General features: G+C 46.6%; 1 protein-coding gene across 2 annotated transcripts in view; it reads left to right on the top strand.

Annotated features, from left to right (window-relative positions):
- Positions 1-25025, top strand: part of glceb (glucuronic acid epimerase b) — a 36847-nt gene that overhangs the window by 6000 nt on the left and 5822 nt on the right. For both annotated transcript variants that reach the window (XM_035520724.1, XM_035520723.1), the window contains exons 2-3: positions 14880-14972; positions 22014-22528. In XM_035520724.1, coding sequence (XP_035376617.1) covers positions 22027-22528 — 502 coding nt within the window. In that variant the 5' untranslated portion in view covers positions 14880-14972; positions 22014-22026. The remainder of the gene's footprint in view (positions 1-14879; positions 14973-22013; positions 22529-25025) is intronic.

Below are 25025 nucleotides of genomic sequence, written 5' to 3'. Positions count from 1 at the left end.
ATTGTTGAAAATATAAAAATGTGAGCTGTGATATCTGACTCCTCTAATATGGTTGAAACTGGAGCTTTAAACTAAAGCTGACTGACTGTAATGTATCCCTCGTCATCCTTGTGCCTTTTCAAATGCAGCACACTGAAGAACAGAAGCAAAGCAAGAGGTAAATATTGACCATTTCTCTCCATACTGGTTTGGAGCTCACTTTAATTTGAAGTGAGAGGCTGAGAGGCTGGTTAGTTGTTTGTCCTTTGCAGTGGTACAGGGGGGAGGGTTGTCCCATTTACAGGCTATGGCACCAAAATCCTACTGATGTCACTTTAACGTCCCTTTTTCAAGTGTTTATTGGTGGCTCTTGATCTGAGCACTTCTTTGCACAAAGATCTTTCTGTTGCGTGCCTTGGCTCCAAGCTTTTGTCACCATTACACCAGTGCTAGTTTTTGAAAGCCAATGTGCCCACCTAGCAACAGCTTCTGGAAACTGCCTTATTACTTGATGAATTGCATTGGGCCTTCTCTGAGATTCTGCCCTTTCCATTTCTTACCCTCGGCTCTCATTGCCCATTTATTTGGTCGTTTTAGCACTGTACTTTCTACTTCCTTGCACTCCAAAAGTTAGCCATTTACTTTTTCCAATTTTTGCTGCTGGCCTTGGTTACTTTACTCATCTGGTTTCTGGGCCGAAGCAGCGTCTTTGCCTTTTTAAATTGAGTGTAAGCAAAGATGTTTGCCTCATTTTTGCGGTTTGTTTTTGAACTATGAACAAGTCTGTTTTAGTCCTTTTTAAAACATAAATGCAACATAGCAGTGCAACATAGCAGAAGAAACCTCTTGGTAAAGTTCTGGGATCATTACTCTGACCCTTTCAAGCACTGTGGCTTCTCATTTGGTGTGGCTACCACATAAGGATCATGTCTTTGTAGTTTCGTCAGTGTGCCCTCTTTTCTTTGCTTGTGGGTACTTGGTGTCAGGTTGTGCTTACACAGTGTCAGGAGGTCTGCAGGGGTCTTTAGTGCTTGGCTGCCCGGGTTTGTTCATCGTGGCGATTGAACTCCTTGCTGTGTCACACCAAGGGCACCTCCTGCCTCCTCTCTTGCTCGCGCACACACACACGCGCACACGCGCGCATGCACACACACACACACACACATATATATTTTATACATATATATCCTCGTATGGCCTCTCCTAATTCCAGTCCAAAAAGCACAAAGCCCTCCACCATCTAGAAATCATCCTGTTCTTCTGCTCAGGGAGCCAAAGGAGAATGTGTAATTGTAACTGTCCTATTTTCCTCTGTAGTTTATGATAGTAACTATCAAATGAACAAAGACAATTTTCCTCCTCAAAGTTGCTATTATTCTTTGGCAGCACTGGGCCTGGCCAGACTTATTTGGTGTGTGCCAGCTTTGTGAAGCAGCCAGAACGAGGGTGGTGATCAGACTTGCTTCTCAGGGAGAGGTAGGCTTCTCTCATTGGCCTGCTGTGCTCCCTGCTGTCCAATAAGCTGCCAGACTTTTGACATGGCTGTTGGACATGTCTCACCCCACCTGCTCCCTTCTTGTGCCCAGCTGAGATCGGGTCTGTAAGGCTTTGGATCAATCTCAAATCTTTCATTTTAGCACTGTTTACTGTTCCCTCCAAGGGTTTTCTTCCAGAAGAATCATAAGTGTCCTCCAGAACTTCACTTTCTTATCCGTTAGTCAACTGCTGATTTAAACTCTGGCAGGTTCAGCTTTATTCCTTACTGAATACCTCAAACAGCAGTGATCTCTGGAAGCCATCCTGTCTGTGATTTTTATGAGCAAATAGATTTCCCTGCCCCCATCATCAGTTCAGTGTTCACATTCTTTGAGCTTGTCTTCAGGTTTACGCTGGTAGCTACATTCCGAAGCAGACACCAAATAGACTTTTCAGTGGAAAGTGGAATTTTAAAGACCAATGTTTGCACTTCCTAAATTGAAGTTTTATGGCAGTAAAGGCAGCACCTGTCCCTGATCTCAGCCAGTGTCTGATTCCCCACACCCACCCCCCCAGTTTTGGAAATGGGAACACGCCAATCTGGTATATTGAAGTCTGCAGCTGTTGGCCTTTGCTTTGACCCATGCTGTGACTGGAGTCGTCAAGGGCAATTATCTAGAACCTTCTCAGCTTCCCTAGTTGAGCAGGGGGAAAAATCCGAGGACGCCTGTCCCATGGCAGCCCATGTGCTTCAGCTGTGCTTGATGATCAGGGAGTGACTTCATGGCCTCAGCAGCACAAAGTGGCCAGAAACTCTGTAATGGAATTTTAATTGTACCCAGTTTGATTGCAGCTCAGAAGGTCTTATGTAAGCTGGTTCCTGTGTAGGTAACTTGGGACCAGTGTTTGCCAGTGGGTCAGTGATGAGACCCTTAGCAGCTCTTTTGCTTAACATTCATAGACAATGCTGTCACATTTTCCACAGACACATTTTAACCTTAGCATGGGTGAACTCCAAGACATGACAAATTTTTAACAGATATTTGTCAGTGATCATAAAGCAAGCTTTTTGCTTGAACCAAGTTTTGTAGTAGCTTAATATAGTAGACTATCCACCACAACGCTACTGGCCTTATTTAGTTTGCATGGTAGAGCTGATGTAAAATACATGTCTGTTCTATGCTTTACCCCTGTTTACTTTATTATGAAGTAATTATCTTCTTCCTTGCCTGGTCTTCCTGTTTTGTTTTGTTTTTCTTCCTCCCCTCTTACTCTTTTCCTATTGAGAAAAGCCTCAAAAATCTCATATATGAAAAAAAGAACTGTTCAGGGAACAGTTGTCCCAGTCATAAAGTTGAGTGAGCAGAAGTAATATAGGTCCCTGTGGAGTCAGGTTTCACACAATCACAGATTTGATGGAATTCACAAGCAAAAATAGAATTTCCATTCCAACGTTTACTGAAAGGTGCAGGAATAACATTCTTGCGTAGCTGCTATGATTGGCATGCAAATAAAGTGGTGGTGTGTTTTAGTTCCAGTAGAATATGTTGGCATGACTACAACACGTCAACGTGACAGTCAACCGAAATATCACAAGCGACACACACACACACACACACACACACAAAAAAAAAAAAAACCTCCGAAAAATTCAGCCAAGTTTACGGCTCAACAGTCCCCAAATGACTAAATAAGTTTGGTCAGAAATAGCTATATTTTACATTTACTTTCCTCTGAGCTAACATAACTGAGAGGAGCTTTATTAAATCCAAAACATGGCTAATAGACTAGGGTTTTTTTCAATGACAGACTTTTAATAGAGATACCCATCAAATATACGACCACTGTATAGGCCTACGTGGAGATTTAAAGAACGGGAATGCAAGGCCAAAAAAGCAGAATGTTTATGCTTTACAAAATGTCAAAATACTGGAATTTGACTTCAAAATGTCACTGTTTTTGTTTATGAAGTCCTAAATAAGAGCATTTTTCAGTGAATTAGATTTATATTAAGTATGTTGATTTTGTGTTGTAGAGTTTGTTAGGTTTTCTGCATATAAACAAAATATAAATTACATGTAGAAATTTAAGACTAAATTGGAGAGAAAATATAATGGAATCCACAGAGCACTATTAATATACACACAACAAAACAAACCTGTTAGTAAAGTGCACATGTTTACAATATGACCAGATGTCAAAATAAATTGGAATCAAACAAGTTATAATTACACTTCTTCAAACATCAACTGAGTTGAGAGAACCTGGTATCCTTTAATTAGCTCAAGGAGAACAGTTAGGTGGAATAGAAGAGTTCTGTGTAATTATGCATGGTTATGAAGTCATTATAATCAGATCCCAAATCTTTGGTAATGTATGCAGATGGGAAGTTTATAATGTGATATGAGTCCTAATTCCACACTTCTTTGCATCCGATTTAAGCTCAGCTTCTTTCAGGCGAAGAGTACCCCATCCCCAGTGCATTTACAGCATTCAGCTGATGCTTTTATCCTAAAAAACTTACATTTATGACTGAATACAACTGAGGGTTAAGGGCCTTGCTCATTAACCTTCTGATTACTAGTCAGGTACCTTAACCACTGAGTTACCGCTGCCCAGTATGGTGTTTTTACATTTTCCGGGCGGGGGGAGGGGCTCAGACAATCAGAAATGTCACACTGCTCCCTGGAGCAAGTAAAACTTGTGATAATGATGCACATTATGCTATGAGCTTTGGAATGAAATGAGTTGAAATGGAACAAAACAGTGGTTATGGAAATGGTAACCCTTCAGACTTCATAATAACATCATAAGAAAGTGTTCTTGGGTGGAATAGAGAAAAATAAATAATTTTTGTTCAGAAACAACTTATGCAATTTGCGTAAATTATTTAAATAATTTCTTATTCAAATGTATAATTCAAGTTCAAATAAAATGTCTCTTAAAGGAAAAGAATGAAAATGAACTCCAAAAACAAGGTCCAAAAACAACAGCACACCATTGAGCGACCAACAGTAGCTGAAACAATCGCTGCCATCGAGCATGTTCCACTGACGCACTTTCTTGTTTTTAAATCAATCAAAAGCAAGAGTGGTTTGTCCTGCTTCCAGCAACCCAAAAACTGTGAGCCATGACAAAGAGAATGGACACAATCACCACTCTAGTGGAATACATTGACCATTTCAACAACAAAAAAATAAATTCCTTTTTTTGTGGTATTTTCTTAAAAGGAAGTTGACACTGGCAAACCAATTAGCTCTGTATGCTATAAAGCTATTAAAATTGTAGTGAAGTGCACACTACAGAAACGGGATCTTTTAGACAGAGGTCCTTCATCAGCTCTGTAAGCAAAGTGCTTTAAAGTTCTTGCCTGGCTGATGAAGGACCTCTGTCAGAAATCTTTCTCTCTCTTTGGAAACCTTGTGTATTTCGCTACAGTTTTCAATCTCTATTTTTCATCTTTTTCTACAGCACACAGCAGTTGCTAACACTCTCTCGTGCTCTCTCTCTGTCTCTCTGTGTGTGTGTGTGTGTGTGTGTGTTAGTGTGCGTGCGCGTGTGTCAGTGTGTGTGTGTGTGTGTGTGTGTGTGAGAATACATATAATGTGTTTAATTACATACTATGGTGTAGAGAATAAATTTTTAAATGTTTATTTATTTATTTATTTATTTAATTTTTTTGCACAGTTGTGAGGTGGTTGGAGAGAGTATCTTTGAGGTACTACATTCAGCCTGATTATGCACACACACACGATCTTCCCTGTGGCCTTTGTGTCTCTCCAGCTCTTTGACATGTTGCAGCACTTCAAGGTCATAAGATCACCATTTGTCACTACTTCCATGCACAAAAGGTCCATCCTCAGGGACTCATTGCTCCGCTCTCCAAGTCTGAGCTAGTTAGTTTGATCTTTCAGAACAGAATTTCATTTTATAAGATATATGGTGGCACAGTTGAAACTTTTCTTGAGTTTCATCTTAGCAGTATGAGCTTGAAGACATCTGTTGAGGGATGTCATGACCATAACTAGAGTAAGAAGGCAAAGCCTAGGGGCTATTTTGAGACATGCATGTATGCATGCATACGTGCACACACAGTCATTGCACATGTGTCCTACAGGTCTGTAATGTGTTACTGGGATTTCTCCACATTAACCCTTTCTTTGCTGGTTCCAACTCCTACAGAGGCTGAGTAGGTGGGGTCATGTACATTACTTATTTATTTATGTTTTTATTTAATGCATGATGCTAACCTTGAATGTCCTCTAATCCTCCTGTACCAAGAAAAAAATTTTTTTTCCCTTGCTGGTATGGTCTTGATTTATAGTGGTTCCATTGAACTGAATTAGTTTAAGCTATTTCTTCAGATAAGGCATAGTTTAATGAAGTCTTTTAACACCTTTACTGACGTGATTGAAATAAAACCGTCAAGAGAACTTGAGAAGAGTTCCTCTCCTAGGAGCCTTCAGCTGTTTCTCCTTTTTTATCCTACATGCACATGTCTGCTCAGGGTTGGTCTTTACTTGTTTCCCATGCATATGTGCACACACTAGCTAGGCTAGTTTAATGACCAGAAACCTCAAATTTGACATGGATGCCTGGTTACCGAATTCAATATACATCTGTCTGTCTCTTTTGCTTCCGCGTAAACACCCACTCACACGCAAGCGTGCGCTTGCTTCAAACAAACGAACGTGCCTTTGTACTGTGCAGCTCTGCTAGTCCCCAGTCTGGAGCAGGCTCTCACAGCACCAGTAGCTCCACACATTCCTGTCCGCAATCCCACTGAAGAGGAGCGACACCTTTTACTGTCTGCTAATTTTGGAGTCTGCTCTGAAAAACCTTTTAGACCAGAGAGAGCAGGTTTTCTTTAAGTTTTGTTTGTTTGTTTGTTTGTTTGTTTACTTGCTTGCTTTCATTTTGTAAATGTTTTTATTATTTTTTTTAATTGTTTTACACTGGAGAGCAGATTGGATTTCATTTTGCACTTGGTGCAATTCACATCAAAGCAGACTCAGAAAGGACTCTGGATGCAGGTCTCGGTGGAGTTAGGCTGGTAATATCATGTTTGTGGTTGGTTGTTTATTTTCTGGATTGCTAGGTTCTGGGGTTGCGCTGTAGTGCCAGCTGCCTTCAAATATGTGGCTGGGATCACAGGCTGCTTAGAAGCAGGTAGTAGGAAAGAAAAACTCACCGGTTTTGAGTGCTTTTTTTAAAAGACCCAAGGAACATAAAATGTTACATTTTTTTTATGGTACTAAACTTGTGTTGTATGTTTCATATAGCACATAAATTATGATAACATTGCTCAAAAACATCTAAATCAGTTTTATTTGATATACTAGGACTCTGCCCAGATTGATTCCAATGAGCATGCTTGATTGACAGCCCACTGTTAGTGTTGCAACCTGCTACTCTCCTCAAGCAGACTTGAATTATAATGGTTCAAGCATGGAGCATTGGAATCATACAACCATACATGTACAAAACAACCAATGAGGAGTTTGCAAATAATTCTCACCTTCTGCTACTAGTCAAGTCACGTTCTCAGGTTTTGATAGAATGGTAGGTTTTTATGTTTTTGATCAGGATGAAAAAGAAACCATAGACTTGGACACATGGCATACCTCAGTGAAAGATTACTTGGATTTCACTGCAAAATAACAGTTTAGCATTAACTATATTCAGAATTTCCTATAGCTAATGTTGGTGTAGCCTTCACTCAGTAAAGCTTATGCAAGCTTTACCTTGCATCAAGACCACACATATTGCATTGAAATAGAAAACGTCTAGTGAAATAAATCAATAACCTTCTGGAATTTAGAATGCGATTTGTCGGACATCCTTTGTATATGTCTAAAAGGGCCAGAAGCAGCTAATAATGAGAAAAACAAGTCAGAGTTGCCCTGGGCTTTAAGATTTTAATCAGTTGAGAGTGTGGAGAATGTAAGTTTTAATAACCTACAGATTCCCTCTAGCCATTAGTTATTAATCCAGCCTACACGGTAACCACATATCCTTCATGCATACTCATCCACGCTACCATGCCTCTTAAAACACTGGCCACTGTGTTGGGTACACCTGTCTTGCATGTGGTTAATAGACTGTAGCTCATCTGTTGCTCTGCATTATTAGTCAGCCACACTCTGCTCCATTCGACAGCGCTGCATGTGTGCTCCCGCGGTGCAGCGGCACCCGTCTGCTCTGGTTAGCTAGCTCCCGCCAGGCCGTCCAGTTCCCCCTTCTGGAATTCTCCCGTGCTCACCTCCTGTGTATCCAGCTCCGGGGCTGGATCTGCACCGTCTCGCCAGGACACGCAGCCGCGCCCAAGTGCCCGAGGGAGGACTTTCACCCCTGACCTCAGCAGTGCCGGGTAGAGGCGGTTCGATGCCCTGCGCGAGCGTCACGTTGGAAGGGACCTGCAGTGTGTCTGTAGAAAACGCATGCTCGAGTCCCTTTCTCTTCACCTTTGTGATCTCTCTCATATCGAAGTGTTTTTTTTTTTTTTTTTTTTTTTGTTTTTAAAGGTCTAATGATTAATTTGGTGTAATCCGCTCTCTGTCGGGAGCGTATGGCAGGAGATTATCAGGGATTGCAGCGCCGTGGCCGTGCAGATTGGGCCTGGCTCACGCTGCCAGTGTTTGCGCTGCCGCTTGTCGGATTCACACTGTTGCTGCCACTCATGCTTGGCCTGTGTGAACTTGCCATATGCTGAACGCTAGCAGCATACCCAAGGCTTTAGACAGAAAACCCCATATGTTTGATGTTTAATACACAGTTTTCTAGTCATTTATCGAATTCCCAAAGAGACACCAAATCTTAACTTATTTTGGCTATTGGTTTCTATGTTAGGAAACTCATTCTGTGCTGATTTTCTGTGTCAGTAATCCTTTATGGAGAAATTATGCATGACTGCAGATGTCGTATCTGATCTTGAAGCTGTTATGTTGATCATTCTTCACTCACGTCTCTACAGGTTTGTTGCAAGTCACGTGAACAAGAAAGTGTCATCGACTTTGATGCCATTGTCAACTCCGTATTTATTTTTGCAGCAACTGATGCCCCGCCCCTTCCCCTTGTACTGCGCGAGAGCGTTTGTTCTGTCCTTTCTGTTCTCAGCCACAGTAAGTAGATCTGCAGTCTGTTCTCTCCGCGCCCAAGCAGGCCTGTTGTAAAGTACCGACCGCACGCATCACCGTCTCCACGACTCCTCAGACACGGTGACAGATCCATCAGTCATTGTTCTGCGCCTGTCCGCCTCAGCCTTGTTCTTGAAGTGGAGTGCATTAAGACTGAGGCTGAAACATCGCATAATTGCCACTGAAAGTGCAGATTGAACCAGTGCATCAAGTTCATTGCCTCTTTAGATCTGGTGATGCGTTAAACCGAATGGCCCCAAGTCCTTTAGTCGGCCTCCTTTCCTCTCCTCCGTATTTAATCGTAAATGATTTTCTAAATGGATCACTTTTATTCCGCTCTCCCTCTAATCTCACGGTATAAAGGAGCTGCTGGCTTCTGTATAATCAGTGCTTAAAATCAGTGGGACTCGGCTCCGTTGTTGTTGTTGTTGTTGTGCTTTTGTTTTAAGCACACAAATGAAAGGAGTCCCATACGGATCCGTCTAACCATGTGCGCTTCCTGTTCCTGTTCCAAGAGTGCCTGCCTTTTTCATTATGGATACATGGAGGATCCATTGGTTCGCCGTTTTCCAAAATGCGATGGGGAGTCGGTTTCCAGTTTGTCAGAGCCAGGCTTGCTCCCATGCTGCTGCTGCTGCTGCTGCTGGTTAGTGGGAGGAAGACTGCGGAGAGATTGATGAAGGCGTGCTTCCGGCAGCCTGCTGCAGGTCATTGACAGTCCTTGTGTTTCAGATCTGGAGGAGGAGTGATAGATGTCCTGAAACACCTCTCATCCCACTCTCTCTCTGTCTGCTTCTTTCTTTTTCTCTACCTCTGTCTCTGTTTGTCTCCCCTGTCTTGTCTTTCTCTCTCTCTCTCTCTCTCTCTCTCTCTCTCTCTCTCTCTCTCTCTCTCTCTCTCTCTCTCTCTCTCTCTCTCTCTCTCCCTCTCTCCCTCTCTCTCTCCCCATCCCTCCTTCTTCCCCCCCCCTCTCTCTCTCTTCTTGTGGAGGATGAATCATAACTCCTGATATGAAAGGGAAGCCTTTGATTAGTGAATAATATCTTGTGCATATGCGCAGTTCAGATGTGGGTGAAATACCCCCCCACTCCTCTCGAGACTCTTCCTCATCTTCACTGCTCAACGGAGATGGCATCACATCGCGAGGCTTTTTGAAGCTCTCCCTCCCTGTCATCGTCGGCAGGCTTCAGCTTTCGCACGTCGGCCACTTAATATTCCAGACTAGTTGGCGGGTCCTTTCAGAAACCAACAAGGTGCAGCGGTTGCAGGGGCTGGCCTTTTATGCACTGACAGCTGGCTGAGGGCCGCCCGCGCTCACTCCTACCGTGGAGGCTGCAGACGCTGTCAAACAGCGTCTCTCCTGTGTGCGCCTCCCTGCAAGAGCTGCCGAAACGTTTAGCCCATGCGAACCGCTCGTTCGGCATCGCTGCATGGTCACGGGCGTGCGCCCAGCAGCCGGGCAGCGGACCACGGCCCTCTCAGACACTCGACTCCTGCCACGGCTCGCCGCTTTCTCCACTGAGGGGGGGCCCCCAGCTTTGAAATCCCAGCCTCCTCTGGTTCCGGCTGCCAGCATGGAGCGACGTGGCAGGTCCAGCCCTGACTTACAATTCCCTACAGCTTTTGAAGGCTTGTGCCCCAGGGGCAGCGTGCTGGTTTCAACACACCACCAGATCAGCCCTGACAGGGCAGCACCCTCCCCTGGGCCGCTTTTCTCCTGGGGCTCCACCTACACCGCCCAGATCAGAGGCTTCCCGAAACGGCTTTGTTTGCATGGACTTCATTGGGCGTTCGTTAGTGTCCGGCAGACTGGCGCCAACGAGCTCCCTCGGGCAGAAGGTCTGGATCCAATCTGCGACTTCCTGCTTGTATTGTTGGTGTGATCGTGAATGTCGGATTTGGCTGGCTGAGTGGCAGCAGCTCGGCGCAGAACATCTGGAGGCGCGTGGGCGGAGGTGAGCAAAGCGTGGGGGGGGGGGGTGTGGAGACATGGAAGATGCGTGGGGGGGTGGGGGTCAGGGAGGGGGGCAGTCAGGGAGAGTGGAGTGAAGGAGAGGAAGAGCATCTGCTTGCCTTAAGAGACAGCAGAGGCAGTGTTGGAGTCAACAGGCTCTAGCCCACCATGGACACTCGAGGCTTATCGTCACCTCCGAGGGCAGGGAGAGAAAGGCAGATGTCTGAAGGGAGAGGGAGAGGGAGAGAGAGAAGGGGGGGGGGAAACGTGAGAGATGGCTAGTGGCTGAGGAGAGAGAGAGACAGAGAGAGACAGAGACGCACCCAAATGTATGCAAAGTCTGTCAGAGAAGTGTAAGAATTGGCCAGGCTAGCCCCGTATCCTTGAGAGGCGCTGACGGGGCCGCCACGTCTCCCCCCACAGTGCCACTTCAGCCTCTCACACCCGCATTGTTCCCATAATCCAGTGTGACAGGACAGGCTGCTTTTCCAGGGACAGAGGGCCCGACCAGGGAGGTGGGTGCAGACGCATCCCGGGGGCCACTTCTAGGACGATAAAGTGAAGAGCAGGGCCCTCCCGACATCTCTGCAGAGCTACACAAAGAGGCCTTTCTCTTCTTTGATATGGCAACGTCATGGTGGTTTTACCCTCAGCCTTTTGAAGGGCCTTTCTGGCAAGACGATGAAGAAATTGATGGTTTGCGCCCCAGTCGCTCTCCAGTGCATACTGTGCGGGACCGTTCGCTTTCTCGGTGTCGCTTCCCGTTAAGATTTTTTTTTTTAAACGGAGACATTAGACCTTCCGAACGCTTCCATTCTGAGCCCAAATTGGCCAGCGCCTGCATTAAGCCATTTCCAGCCAGACCTCCCGTACTGGCACCATATCTGCCAGGCTGCTATAAATCAAGGATGAGGCAGATTCCAGTTCCCTTTCATGCTCACATGTATTATTGAAGCAGCTGTATTTTATGCAGAACAGAAATTAGCTGCGAAAGACAGCTCTTCCGCCCCTGACTTTACCATGGTCCGATCGAGTGGGCGCAGAGACCTAAAAACTTGCTTCGTCATTGGACAGTTCAAGGCCTCAAGGCCAGTGATTGTCCGCTTGTTCTCTCGCTCGCTCTCTCATGCTCACTCACGATCTCTCTCTCTCTCTTGCCCTCTCTCTCTCTCTCTCGCCCTCCCTCTCTCTCTCTTGCCCTCCCTCCCTCTCTCTCTCTCTCTCTCTCTCTCTCTCTCTCTCTCCCTCTCTCTCTCTCTTGCCTGCATATTTTCCCAGCGCTGTTGTGCTGCTTTAGTAAGATGAGCCAGTGCCTGTTTTCTGTCCTCGCCTGCCTTCTCCGCTGTGGCCATTATACATTCATATAGACTTGACAACATGAATGCATTACATCGCCGCCTGCCTGTCTGCGAGATTCGTCTCTACCTCCTGGCTAATAAGCTTTTACAGCAGCATGGAGTGGAGATCTCTCTCTCTCTCTCTCTCTCTCTCTCTCTCTCTCTCTCTCTCTCTTTCTGTCTGTCTGCGGAAACAGCTCTCAGTATCCTTGTCTCAGCTGTAGTTGAAATACCCCTATGAATCTTTAATGACTATGTCCTCTGGAAAACAGGAATGGAATGATGGGCTGATTTGATGCGATTGTATTTGTATACAGCACACTAACCTCCAAAATCGCTCCTGAGATGTTGAGGGTATTTTGCTTAGAAGGGTGGAAACAAAGGATGATTTTCTCTTAATTGTCCTTGTATTTACGACCTCATTGTCTGCAATCAGATGGTATGTGTGTGCGTGCGTGCCTGTGTGTACGCAGATTTATTCAGACTGATTATTCTGTCTCCAGCTTCATTTGTATCCAAGAATGGTAGATGTGTAAAAACATGAATCAGTCGTGATTTTGCAGAAGTTCTTGTTGGAGTCTGTCCAGACAGCACAGCAGGAAGCTGAAGTGAGATGTTCCTTTCTCTACAACAAGGAACTCCCTGGATGGGAACAGATGCTGGAACATTTTTCCTCTTTCTCTATAGATACCTGTCTGTCAGTGAGATGCATGGCTCCTTCTTTTCCTTTGATCTTTCTGCGTTTTAGTCTGTTTGGGTTAAGAGTAATCTCAGCGGCTTATGATACAGTGCAGTGCCTCGTACCATTTAGTGCACGGGATGAAACGGAGTTTCTTTCTTGTCCAAACGCATGTGAATGTTACTGTTTCTCGTGTAGAACCCCGGATGGGCCCCAGGTTTAAAGCCATTCCACTCCGTTGCTGTATTGATGGTGTTGAGCTGTAAGCATTAGCATGTTTCCTCCTTGTCTTTGTCTTGTAAATAAGTGCAGCGCTCCTTAGAGGGGACACTTGCAGCAGTCCGTCCAGATGCACATACCACAGCAACAGCTAGCTCTCTGGAAACTGCCACGTTAGCATGCCGAGCTCTTTCTTGCGCGCTCTCGCTCTCCCTCCCCCCCCTCTCTCTCTGCGTGTGCGTGTAGGTGTGTGTGGACTGTATCATTTTCTTGTTAAGATGGTCATACCAAAGCCTATTCAACTGTATCTAAACCTCACTGTCCCTTTTTCACACAATCTTGTGTCTGTAGTACTTCATTGCAGAAGTGCCTTGACTTGAGTGCAGGCGGCGACTGAAAGGATGCTCACTTTGCATGAGATCAGTGTTGTCGTGAATACAAGTCATACTTTAGCCTCTTATCGTCATACGTGCTGAGAGCTGCTCCCGCCTCATCTCTAAAACGCAGCATTTTACGCGGCGCTGTCGCGCTCCAGAGCCTCGCGTCGGCTTTCTGCACAAATTTACAGCTCGTTAAGCCCCAATCCCACCGAACGAAGCCTCGCTAAAGCCCACACGGCCCGGCCCCACCCACCCGAACCTCCTCGGCTCACTGAGTGCGGACTGCTGGGGTGAGCGTGCACGAGAGCGTGCACGTGAGTCTGCGGGCACAGCTGGCGCTGACCAGTCTAGCACACAACCACTGCCCACCTCTGCGAGGTCCACTCTGGGACAGTATCCACGTCCCATCCTTATGGACCGGGCTTCGGAAACAGCCGTGACTCTGCGTCCGTGATCCCTCCGTGAGACATGGTCTGCGTGGACTTGCATGAACCTGCAGCGCAGCCCTGGTCTAGTGGGAGCAGTGTGGTGAATTTGCCGTGCACTAAGTGAAATGAAATATCCCCTGTTGTCCTGGATGTCCGCAATGCAGCGGACTGGTGGTCAGTCGTGATAACCAAGTGCATCTCTCTGGGTTTCCTGGAAAACTCATTTTTACTGCAAATTCAGTAACTGGTGCTGAATCTCCGCAGCCGAATCACCATCTTATTTCCCTCCACTTGTCTCATTCATATAATACAATTATCCTGGGCGTTCCGGCAACAGCCCTGTATCTGACAGACTGTTATAAGCTTCCTAATACCTGACTTAACCTAAGTGCTTTGTCGATACACTCATTTCACTTCATAAGAAAAGAAAAGGGAAAGGATCGATATGCACTTTGTGACACGATTTAGTCTTGTTTCTTTCGTTTAATAGCCGTCCCCTTGCTTGCTGGTGGGAGTTTATACATGTTGGAGATTAATTGTGGGGTGAGAAGTGCACAACGGGGTTCACACGCCAGCACCTTAAAGACCTGGCTGTCGGCAGGCCTTACATTTATCACACGCCGCACAATTATAAATATGAATTTGTTCCGCCGCCGTTGTTTACGGCCTGTTTTTAAAGCGTCCGAGTACAACGCACCCCGACGTGAAAGCCTTCTGTTGATGCCTGCTCGAGTGCTGTCACAGCACTTTATTTTAATCTGCCTTCTAAAACATTTTATTTATGGCTAAGTACCTTTTGTAGATTTGACAGAGATCCATGCTCATTCATGGCTTATTATAAAACCGTGTGTGTGCGCGTGTGTGTGTGCGCGTGTGTGTGTGCGCGCGTGTGTGTGTAAAACTCATTAAAGCTGGACTAGAACATGGCTGTCTGAAACAGCAGAGTCTACAGTTACTGCTTTTGATAAAAACATGTGAAACTAATATTTGTCTAAACACTTTCACCATGTAGGCTGAATTCCAGAGAAACCTCTAATGTAGTCTTCTTGAAGGTGAACACCAGATAGTTAATCATCCCAGAGATGGCCCAAAGGAATTTAATCCTGAACTCAGGCTGATGGGATACCTGTTGGAATTAATGCCTTCAGAGGTGCTAAATGCCTGCACGCTTGATGAAACAGAAGTGGTGCCGTTTTACATGGCTGTGGTTTTGTTTCCCCTGAAGTGCCATTTCTCAGCAGGCCTCGCTCTTCCGCTGTGTCACTCCCCCGCTGTGGTGTTGTCGTTGCAGGTCCGGAGGAGAGCACTCCTCGGAGAACACGTCCGGATGCACTAATCCAGAAGTCTGAACAGGCGGCACAGGAGATGAGGCCAGGGTAGCGGGGTAAGGCTTCTCGCGCGCGCGCACACACACACACACACACACACACACACACACACACGTTACCTCTGCTTCTCTGGACACGGACTAGCCAAAGAGAAGAAAACTGAAGAGAAAGAAGGTGTAGTGATGTAATGTAGCCAGTGATGGAAGGGTAGATCGTGAGTGCGTGGAGAGATACTTGATGCAGACAGTCTCAGGCCAAGCCCTGATGTGTCTTAATGTTCATAGATGGGTAGATTTCTCCAAGGAAAAGGGGGGGGGGGGGGGTTCTGGAAACAACAGAAGCTCTGTTGATTAGTGTAGCTTGGCCAGGGTTCTCCAGGAGAAAACCACAGTGTTCGCTGGACAGTGTGAAGTCTAATCCTCGCCCTCCCTAGGCGTGTCATGAGCAGGAAACCATTCTGAATCCTCCCTCCATTCTCAGCCTTTATCTTCATGGCCTGCGCACACCGTGAGGCCGTGAGCGCTCCAGAACTGTTCTGGTCTCGTAGCCCTTTCTTAGGATGAGAGTTAGGGCATCTCTCTCTCTCTCTCTCTCCTCTCTCTCTCTCTCTCTCTCTCTCGTTTTGCTCAAAGTATTTGCAAATGGGGAGTACAGATCATCACGTCTTCATCAGACAGTTTGTTTCTCTCACATGTCTCATCTTTGGCTGATGAGAAATGTGTTTTAATCCACATCCTCCCCCCCCCGGGCTGTAATATTGTAAGCATTTTGGTAATAACAGCCTTAATCCTCTGTCTGCTGATGAATTGGATGAGGAGCATTAGCTACAAAGCAATTTTCCATGTCCTCCCACTGTTCAAGAAAATATTAAACACTGTTTCATTGGGCATTACTAATTTGAATGGACTCTTTCGTTTGGCCCGTAAAACATTTTTTATTTGTTGGGGAAGGCCCTAGTGATTTATGTGTTTTGGGTTTGTTTGTTTTTTTCCTTCTCAACAGTTGGTTTAATTTAGGATGTACTCTACACACTGCCACATATTCTAGAAATGTCTATGTGTGTTTGTGGCACCACACAATTGCTGTGTGAATTTGTGCTGTAAAGTCGGTCATAACACAGCGAGTGGAAACAAGAAAGAAAGAAGGATCTGGACTTCTGTAGTCTTGGCAGGAAACGGCGTGATTTTCTCTGTTTTACTGTGAAATCTCTTATAGTGACATCTGCTTGTTTGCGGTGGCTGTTTATTTCTCAGCAGAAAGTCTCAGCAAACCTTTATGACTGCTTACAAAAGGCACCAGTCCCTGTTTAAACCTCCAACTTAGTTTTTCTGGCTGTTATTTAATTTTTTTTTTTTTTTTTAAATCAAGAAACAAGTGCACCAGCATGCAAAGTTTCCACAGCAGAGGTTTTAATCATTTAATCCATAATGTACACAACAGAGCTGTAGAATCAAACACAAAGGTTTTGAAATACTAATTGCATTGTTTAGATTATTAACTTATATTGGAATCGGAAAGACTCTTAAATTAGTTAATGTTGAATGGATTTTCAAAAATCATCATCCAATTCCCTACCAATGATATAACGAAATGTTATTCAGAGGAGCCTGCATCTGTCACCTCAAAGTTTCGTGAACTTGGGCATGCGGGTTACTGTGAAAGTTGTACTCTGTATGCAGGGCGCATGTCTAAATGCTGGTGGCCAGGTGTGGCCCAGATACTGTCAGCGTAAGCAACACCGGGGTGATGCCAATCATGACCTGCTACACTGGCCAGCTGTCCCATGGCCAGTGCAGAGTGGCCCTGCCGTAACGCTGTCGTCTGGCAAAAAATACAAACTAATGATACAAGTCTTAATCTGATGTTATAAAACAAGTTTATACTACTTATAAGGCTATAAATGTAGTTCATAAAGGGACTCTTAAAGGTACAGGCAGCACTTTGTTAGCCTATATAAAATGTGTTTATTCCTGTATGGATATTTGACTTGGAAAACAACAGAGATTGTCTGTCTAATTTCAGATTTCAGTGTAATAAACTGGGCATTTTATAAAACACACACACACATACACACATACACACACACACACACACACATACATGCATACATACATACACTATATATATATATATATATATATATATATATATATATATATATATATATACATATATATATATATATAACTATTTTATTCATTCAATTATTTATTTTTTAATAATCAAGCCAAATGCCACTTTTGTGTTAAAAGCCTTAATACAATATATGAAATAAATATAAATATAAATATAATGACCTGTCTTATCTACAGCCGTGGGTGTGGGTGGGTGTGTTTGACTCTTTTGTGGAAGTACATCTGTTAATTTAAAAGGGAATGTTGATAAGGTAGCTGAACTGCCTTTCAAATGAATATTAGTTTAAATGATACACAGGCTGTCAAAAGAGCATTATCACTGTGTTCTCTGTGTCTATTATAGTCTGCTTTGTGCCACAAAGGGAAACCAGTAATAGCTTCTTGTTGGCACAGTACTGCCAGTATCAAATTTGTCTGACTAATGAGTCTGGTAATGTTTCGTTTACCAACAAACAGGAGATGGGAATGATTTTCTCCGATTCTGGAATGCATAAACAGAGCTGCTGATAACCTTGAAGGTGGGGGGGGGGGTTTTCAGATGTTTCCTCGTCTCAAATCAACAGCTGTTGATTCGCTCGATCCTGGCCCCGTCGCTAACGAGCCTCTGAGCAGCAGCAGAAGGTGCTGATCCGTGCATCTGCCCCACCCTCTCTGGGCCGAGTCGCGGAAGTGAGAATATCAGGGGTTTCGTTAGGGCCCGCGCTCCTGAGCTCCTGACAGCTCGACTTCCGTTCCAGCCAGAGGGCAACGCGGTGGGCTTTCAAAGCCGGCCACCATGACTGCTCGGAATAAGACCCATGAGCAAAACTCACCCAGCATGCCATCCAGTAGAATTTGACAAGCACAGAGTTATGCGAACACATTGTGAACACCTTCTGAGACCGTAATTATATTAAACCTATTCCCAATTCAGAACAGCTCAAAAGTCAAGAATTGCAATATCCACATTCTGAGAAATTTATCTCAACTTGGCCCAGTGCCAAGTTCATCTGTTTAGTTTATCCATTTAGATTTGATTATTTTATAATTTCATACGGCTCACTGTGGAAAAGGAAATACTCACACATTTTCTAGCCAGTTAGGTTAATTATATAAACATATGATTAATGTCCATCAAAAATCCTTCTCTGCAGAAATCAGTCATTTCCCAGGCTGTTGTTTCCAGTATTGTGTTCAGCAGTGCTCACAAGCCTTTGCTGACAAAAGCACATGCTGAGTTCTGAAAGATCGTACTTTTCCAGAGCTTGTCCAACATGTCCACAATGCCATGCAGTGGCCAGTGTGAGTCCGCATGCCCTGGACACAGGCCAGGAAACACGGGGCCACAATGCTGCCCATAAATGACTCCACCGCTAAGACCAGGCACATTGTCTCCTGCACCCCCTATTCTATTGTTTTAATTTCATTTATTTATTTATAAATAACAATCATAGTATTATTATTGTTATTGTTATTATTATAGGCTTCTGTCCATTTTAAGACATTCCTAGACCATCTTGGTCTTGATGCCAAGCATAAGGCAGCGGGCTGTTTGCCATCTCCAATGACAAACAAGAGCCAGATTTGTTCCGTCAGTCCCTTCACCCAGTGGCATCTCAGGTTAAAAATAGCTGCGTAGCATTTTACCTTTGGAGGTGCTGTATGTAATGCCTTTCATTCTTCAGAACAATGTTCGCATTAGAATAAATAATCAGCCCCTACTCTCTGCTTACAGTTCGCCCTTCATAATACACTTCCTCCATTAGATCCTTCTCTGGATCCTTTCTTCTTCTTTTTCTCCCCCTTTCCCTGAGCCAAATCGATTGCCATTGCATTCCTGTTTCACACAATAGCCTCTGAAAAACAACAAGCCTGCCAGCGAGAGCTTCCGCGTCCATGAGCCTGTGTCCACAGCCGTAGCTTCTAGGGCTCCCTGCCCTGTTTCTGGCCTGCGGAACGGGGCCTTTCACCGGCTTGGGACGGGTGCTTGGTCTCTGGGGCAGACCTTCCCCCGCCAGGCCTTCCGGCCTGGATGCTCCCAGTTCGCTGTACTCTCTTCGCGCCGTGCCAGCTCCATCTTTCCCTCCACTGGCAGCCATCATCAGCTCACAATACCTCCCGCTGTTCCCAGAGTCAGGGGTGCCAAGATGGAGCCACAGCCTAGGTTGGAAGGTCCATGTCCTCCCCCTTTGTGGGAACCACAGTGCTGGATCTGACATAGCAAGGAGGGCTATGGAAAAAGGTGAGTAGTCACTACATATACGAGTCTCTCCAGACCCAGTGAAACTGGAGCAGGGGAGGAATGAGACGGATATGGTTGCTGAGGGGGCATGGCCAGTGTCTGGTCACCATGGTGCCGGACAGAATGCATAATGATAGGATTTATGGGTGGGCCATGCTCTTAGATTGATGGCCTTGTTTTGAAATCACTTTTCTTTTAAGATTACAGGTTATCCAAAATATGGCTAAATTGGTTAAATATCTACAAACATATGGCATCGGTATTTATTCCTATAGGAATTTTGACCCATTTTACCCTAGAATTCTTTTTACCCCCTGTGTAATTCATGGCTCCTAAATTAGGAAGGCTAAGCTCTCCTGTCTTTTTATTGCATGTTGCGGTGTGTTAAACTCTAGCACTCTGTTGTCTTTCAAGTCTGCAGTGCAGCTTACTCCGATGGGGGGGATTACACTGCTGTAGCTGGGTCTGATCTCTGGATTATCCATAGCTCAGCCATACCTCCTGCACATTATTGGACATGAAAAACATGAAAAAATGTGCAGAGCTGCAGGTGTGACCCGCTTTCAGTGGGGCCACCTGATTGCAGCCACACTGTCTCTGTGCCTGCCTTCTGATGCCCTGGTCCTGTCCCTGCTGAGCGCCTGGCCCTGGTCCTGCTGACGGTCTTGCCCTGGCCGTGCTCCTGTTGATGCCCTGGCCCCGTTGAAGGCCTGGCTCTGGTCCGGATGACTTCCTGGACCTGGCCCTGCTCCGCTGCTCTGCTGTGAGGCTCAGATGTGCAGTCTCCCCTCACCTCCTCTCCACACCCCTGCCCTCTGGAAGTGGTGGTGTCTGAAGCCTGCCTTTCCCAGAGAAAGGCGTGAAAAGATCAAATTATTTATAGTCGTCGGAAAGCAGAAGAGCTGCTTATCTTACACTGTGCAGTGTGCCGCTCTGCAGCCCACAGCAGCTTCATGAGAGAGCGCAAGGAGTGAGGGAGAGAGATGCATAGAGAGCATATGAGAGCAAGGAGTGAGGGAGGCAGTAGGTAGAGAGGCAGGTTGGAAATGAGGTCGCGAACGCCCCGTCTGCTCTGATCTTTCATCTCCTCTATATGCGATGTCATTTCACCAAATATGACTGATCCTTTTTTTATGAGACAATATTTTATGGGTTCAGGTAAGGCTGGTGGCAGAAAGCAAACCACCTTCAGAGATCATTTTGGGCACTGCAGCACACAAACCAACAACCCCTAACCCCCCAGCCCACGTGCTTGACAGCATGGTGGCCGTACGCTTAAACAGCACCGACTCCCGCCGTGCCTATGATTGTTATATTCTTGGCTAATCCTCCTTCTCTCTGCTCCACTAAGCCTCCTGCCGGTCAATCAGGCTTCATTTAGCACGCCGATCTTTACTCGCTGAGATGGATGGCGTCCATCCTGTAGGTGATGCTCGCCAATGAACTTCTGCTATGTGCGTGAGCCGGCCCCGTTACCGTTTTTTTTACGTTTTGTTTATTTTTCCCCTCCCCCGCTCCGGCACCTCCGTTGCCGGATAGGCGGCGCCATCTGACCCAACTCGCTGGCTAGCTGTGGTGGGAGGCAGCACCGTTTGGTTTATCGATCTCCGTTCTTGGCCAGGCAGGCAAAATGCCAGATAGGCAGCAGCCGGCAGTGGGGGCGATCGACTCCTCCCCCTCCTGCCTCCCCCAGTGAGCGGGTGATCTGCAGCTGGCGTACAGTGAGCCGGCCAGTATGGTACTGTGGTCGTGAGACCCGGTGGCCGGGGGCGACAGCACCATGGCGATGGGCCTGCTGTCGCCAGCAGAGCTACCCTCATCCGGTCGCTCGGGTAACCTGACCCCGCAGTATCTGAAGCCTCCTATCTGAGACACTGCCTCAGCACTCTGCACTGCTCAGTGAGAGACCGCCCCGGTGCCTAGGAAGTGGATTCCAGCACTGGTGGCTGTTTCATCCTCCGTCTTGCTGAACTGCTTGGTATGTCACTGTGTACTCATATGCTGAAGTTTCCCCCTCCTCCCCTTCTCAGGGCTCGTTCATTTAGTGTGCATGCAGCGTGGCGTGATATTGATTAGACCTTTTTAAACTCAGCTTAATATGATGTAGATGTGCATCAAATTTGCTCAAAAGGAATTGCTGAATTGCAAAACGCAATATATTGTGTTTTTTTATTTATATATATATATATATAAATAAAATCTCCTACACTGCCTCTTCCGTATCCTTCAAGATGGGATCTTGAGGGTCCTGCATAGTATCATGGCTGTTCCCGGGACTGCACTCTTCTGGACGGAGATCCCGTATGTTCCATGGCTTTGCTGGAGTCATTCTCCCAGATGAGGGTTCACAGCACCTATTGCTCGGATTAGCAGGGGAACCACTGTTGCCCTCACCTGCCACATCTTTTCTAGCTCTTCTCTCGGCTCTTGGTATTTATCGAGCTTTTCATGCTCCTTGGTCCTGATGTTGCAATCACTTGGGATTGCTACATCTATCACTATGGCCCTCTTCTGCTCATTGCCCATCACTACTATGTCCGGTTGGTTAGTCATTACCATTTTGTCAGTCTGTATCTGGACATCCCCCAGGATCTTGTTTTAATGGATTAAATTAAGCATAATCCATTAGATCAAAATGCCATTATTACTATTAAAAACATACAAACAAGCTGTATCCAAACCTGGCACATACATATATTTAAAAATATGTATAAGTGTGTGTGTGTGTGCTCTTCCCTCAGGTGAGCAGTGAGGATGCGTTGTCTAGCAGCCCGGGTGCACTACAAGACCCTGATAGTGGTCTGCGCTCTGCTCACCTTCCTCACCTTGCTGCTGTGGAACAGGTGCTCCAGTGAGAGAGCCCTCCGCACGGTGGCCCGGCCGCCCCCACCGCCCCCCCCGGCCAGCCCCAGAGCGGACGGCCTCCGGCAGCAGAGGGCCCAGCCGCCAGAGCCCCCGCCCGTAGCCGGTGGGCTGCGCTACGAGGAGATCGACTGCCTGATCAATGACGACACGACTATAAAGGGGCGGCGCGAGGGCGGCGAGGTCTACCTGCCCTTCAGCTGGGTGGAGCGGTACTTCGAAGTCTACGGCAAGGTGGCGCAGTACGACGGCTTCGACCGCTTCGAGTTCTCCCACAGCTACTCCAAGGTGTACGCGCAGCGGGGACCCTACCACCCCAGCGGCGTCTTCATGTCCTTTGAGGGATACAACGTGGAAGTGCGCGACAGGGTGAAGTGCATCAGCGGAGTGGAAGGTAGGTGCGCCCGCCCGCCATCCCGTCGGGGAAAGACTCTACGTGGCTACGTCCTGCTGGGACTTGCCTTATGGGAACTAACCATAAAATGCTAGAAAGCTACAATATTGACTTTATGAATTCTCGGTCACATTTTGCTTTAAAAGCTTTATTTGTGAAGTGTAGCGCATGCTTGAATGTCAATGAGTGCTGTGATTATGATTTGTATTCAGCTTATCTACAGGTTGAGGTCACAGTCAAATGGCTCCTAGCATGGTAATAGAAAGGGATTGTCACGCAAAGGTTAATCTGGGATTTTTTTTTTAAAGTAATAAAATGGTAATGGCAACCAAAAATAGGTCAGCATAAGAGGGTGAGGAGACTCTTCTTCTGGCCCTCAGCAGAGATGAAGCTGGGAATGAGGCTCGGGTGCTCTGCCTCCTGAGTCAGGAGGAGCACACGGTAGCCACCAGAGCGCATGCAGCTTGATTAAACCTCGCTGGCAGGGAACGGTACCGCCACGAGCTGTCAGACATTCCGGTTCTTATGTCCCTAATGAACACAAGAGGGACAAAAATTAAACAAACTTGCTGTCAATGGTGTGATCGTGTTTCTCTGCAGAAAATGGATCTGCCCAGTGGAACTGGAAGACTCAGCGGCTTTACAACGCTATGCCTAGTTTGTGTGTCTGCCTGTCTGCCTGCCTGCCAACACCCTTAAGTAATTGTGCACTTGTGTGTTTAAACAGATTTGTGACTCATTTCCCCCGTCTCCCCAGATGTGTGCCTGCCCCCTCCTCCTGCTGTCAGTCACTACATGAGGGCATGTCCCACTGGAACGCCACTTCATTCTCTCATGCGCTGAAGGCAGGCGGGCCAGAGCGAGCCCACTGTTGGCCATTTAATAGTCATTTAGCTGTGCTGGCCAGTAAAGGTTTTCCAGGAAGCCAGTCCTAAGAAATCCAGCCCATAGGCTCTTGGGAGTAATGGGCCATCGATGGACTTGCATTAAGCAAATGAAAGCCGGATTGATTCAACTAGATTACAAGAGTTGATTGTGGTGACCCTAAACTTAATGGAGAACCTCTTTATGGTTGTACCGCCGTGCGTCTTGTATTTTGCCAGGCCGGGAGAGGCAGGCGACGGAGGGATTGGTGGGATGGGGTTGGGGGGGTGTAGGGAGAGAATGAGGGTTGCTGGCTGCTCTTTCAGTGGTGTCCTTTGGTGTCAACGTCACACGATCCAAGAAACACATTTTTCTCTTTGTCCCTGTTCATGGCGTAACTAAGCACCTCACGCCAAGTTCTTCTTCACTACCCATGAGCTCTGACAATTCCCTTTCATCTATCTCTCGCTGGCGGTTTAAAACATCTTTCTCGCTCTCTCGCACCCCCCCCCCCCCTCCCCACCATCTCTTCTTGTCCTGTGGTTTCCCTACTCCCCCTCCTCTCTTACCGGAAGACACAGAGACCCTGCCAGACGAGGAGGAGTGGCTCTGTCCCTGCTCCCCCGCCTGTTCTGCCCTGGCTTTCAGTCATCCATGGACATAGTCGTGATAGCCACCTCACTCTGTGCCATCGCAGGCATACAGACTACAGACAAAACGTTAAGCTTGCCTGAGCCTCTGACAAGATGAGTGCCTTTATGAGGAATCCAAGGGAGGACATGCAGGCACTGGTATGTACTGGTCCTGAGGAAGACGTTGGTGGACTCCTGCCGAAGTAACAGGTTAATGGACTGATCGTGTCAGCTTCTGTGAAATCTGCTATCTGAAGCGAAAAGTCATCTGGTTCTCTGGTTCTGTCAGTGCTGGGAGCTCCTCCACACAGAGCACTGACAGAAGAAAGCATAGCAGAGACCTGGGTAATGGAAGGATGCACTGCTAGTTTACTCGGCAGTATCGCCACAGCTCTGAAGGTGGAACCCCTTCATTCGGCCCAAGATCGTCACCTCAAATTATTGAGCTGTTCAGCCACTCGTTAGTTAATAGCAGTGGCGTTTTTAGCAGGAAAATCACCAGCGTTTGGGTGACCGTGGCGCTCCAGGAACAGGCCAGCAGCCTCGGGTTGGACGAGCACCATCCTGCCCAGCTCACGGGCTCATGCCCCCCACGCAGCAGGGGCCAGTTTGTCACCCCCTCAGCAGTCCTGGGTGCATTTGGGCAGAACTCACGTGTTGGGCAGAACTCCACATGTTCTGTATGTGTACTTTCAGTGAGGGACAGGCACTTCAGGTCAGACAGAGAAACGCACCCCATGTTCATTGCCCACAAACCCAAGCATGGGGCTCCGTGGTTTTTTCCCAAGCTCATCACAGGCTCACCGCTGGCTCGACACTTGCCATCTCGGCTCGTCACGGCTCGTCACGGCTCCGGCGGGTGCTCAGAGTGCCTCCGCTCTATTAATTACCACGCTGGGGATGTGGGAGCACCTCTCAGGCCTCATTCAAGGTTGCGAAACGTTCCACTCGGTTCTGCTCTGGCGAGGTTATTTTAAGAAGCGTGTGCAGCAAGCGTGCCT

This window comes from Electrophorus electricus, chromosome 21 (genome assembly GCF_013358815.1).
Source record: "Electrophorus electricus isolate fEleEle1 chromosome 21, fEleEle1.pri, whole genome shotgun sequence".
Taxonomy (NCBI): domain Eukaryota; kingdom Metazoa; phylum Chordata; class Actinopteri; order Gymnotiformes; family Gymnotidae; genus Electrophorus; species Electrophorus electricus.
Note: the sequence above shows the minus strand (reverse complement) of the source record. Positions and strands in the feature narration are given on the sequence as shown.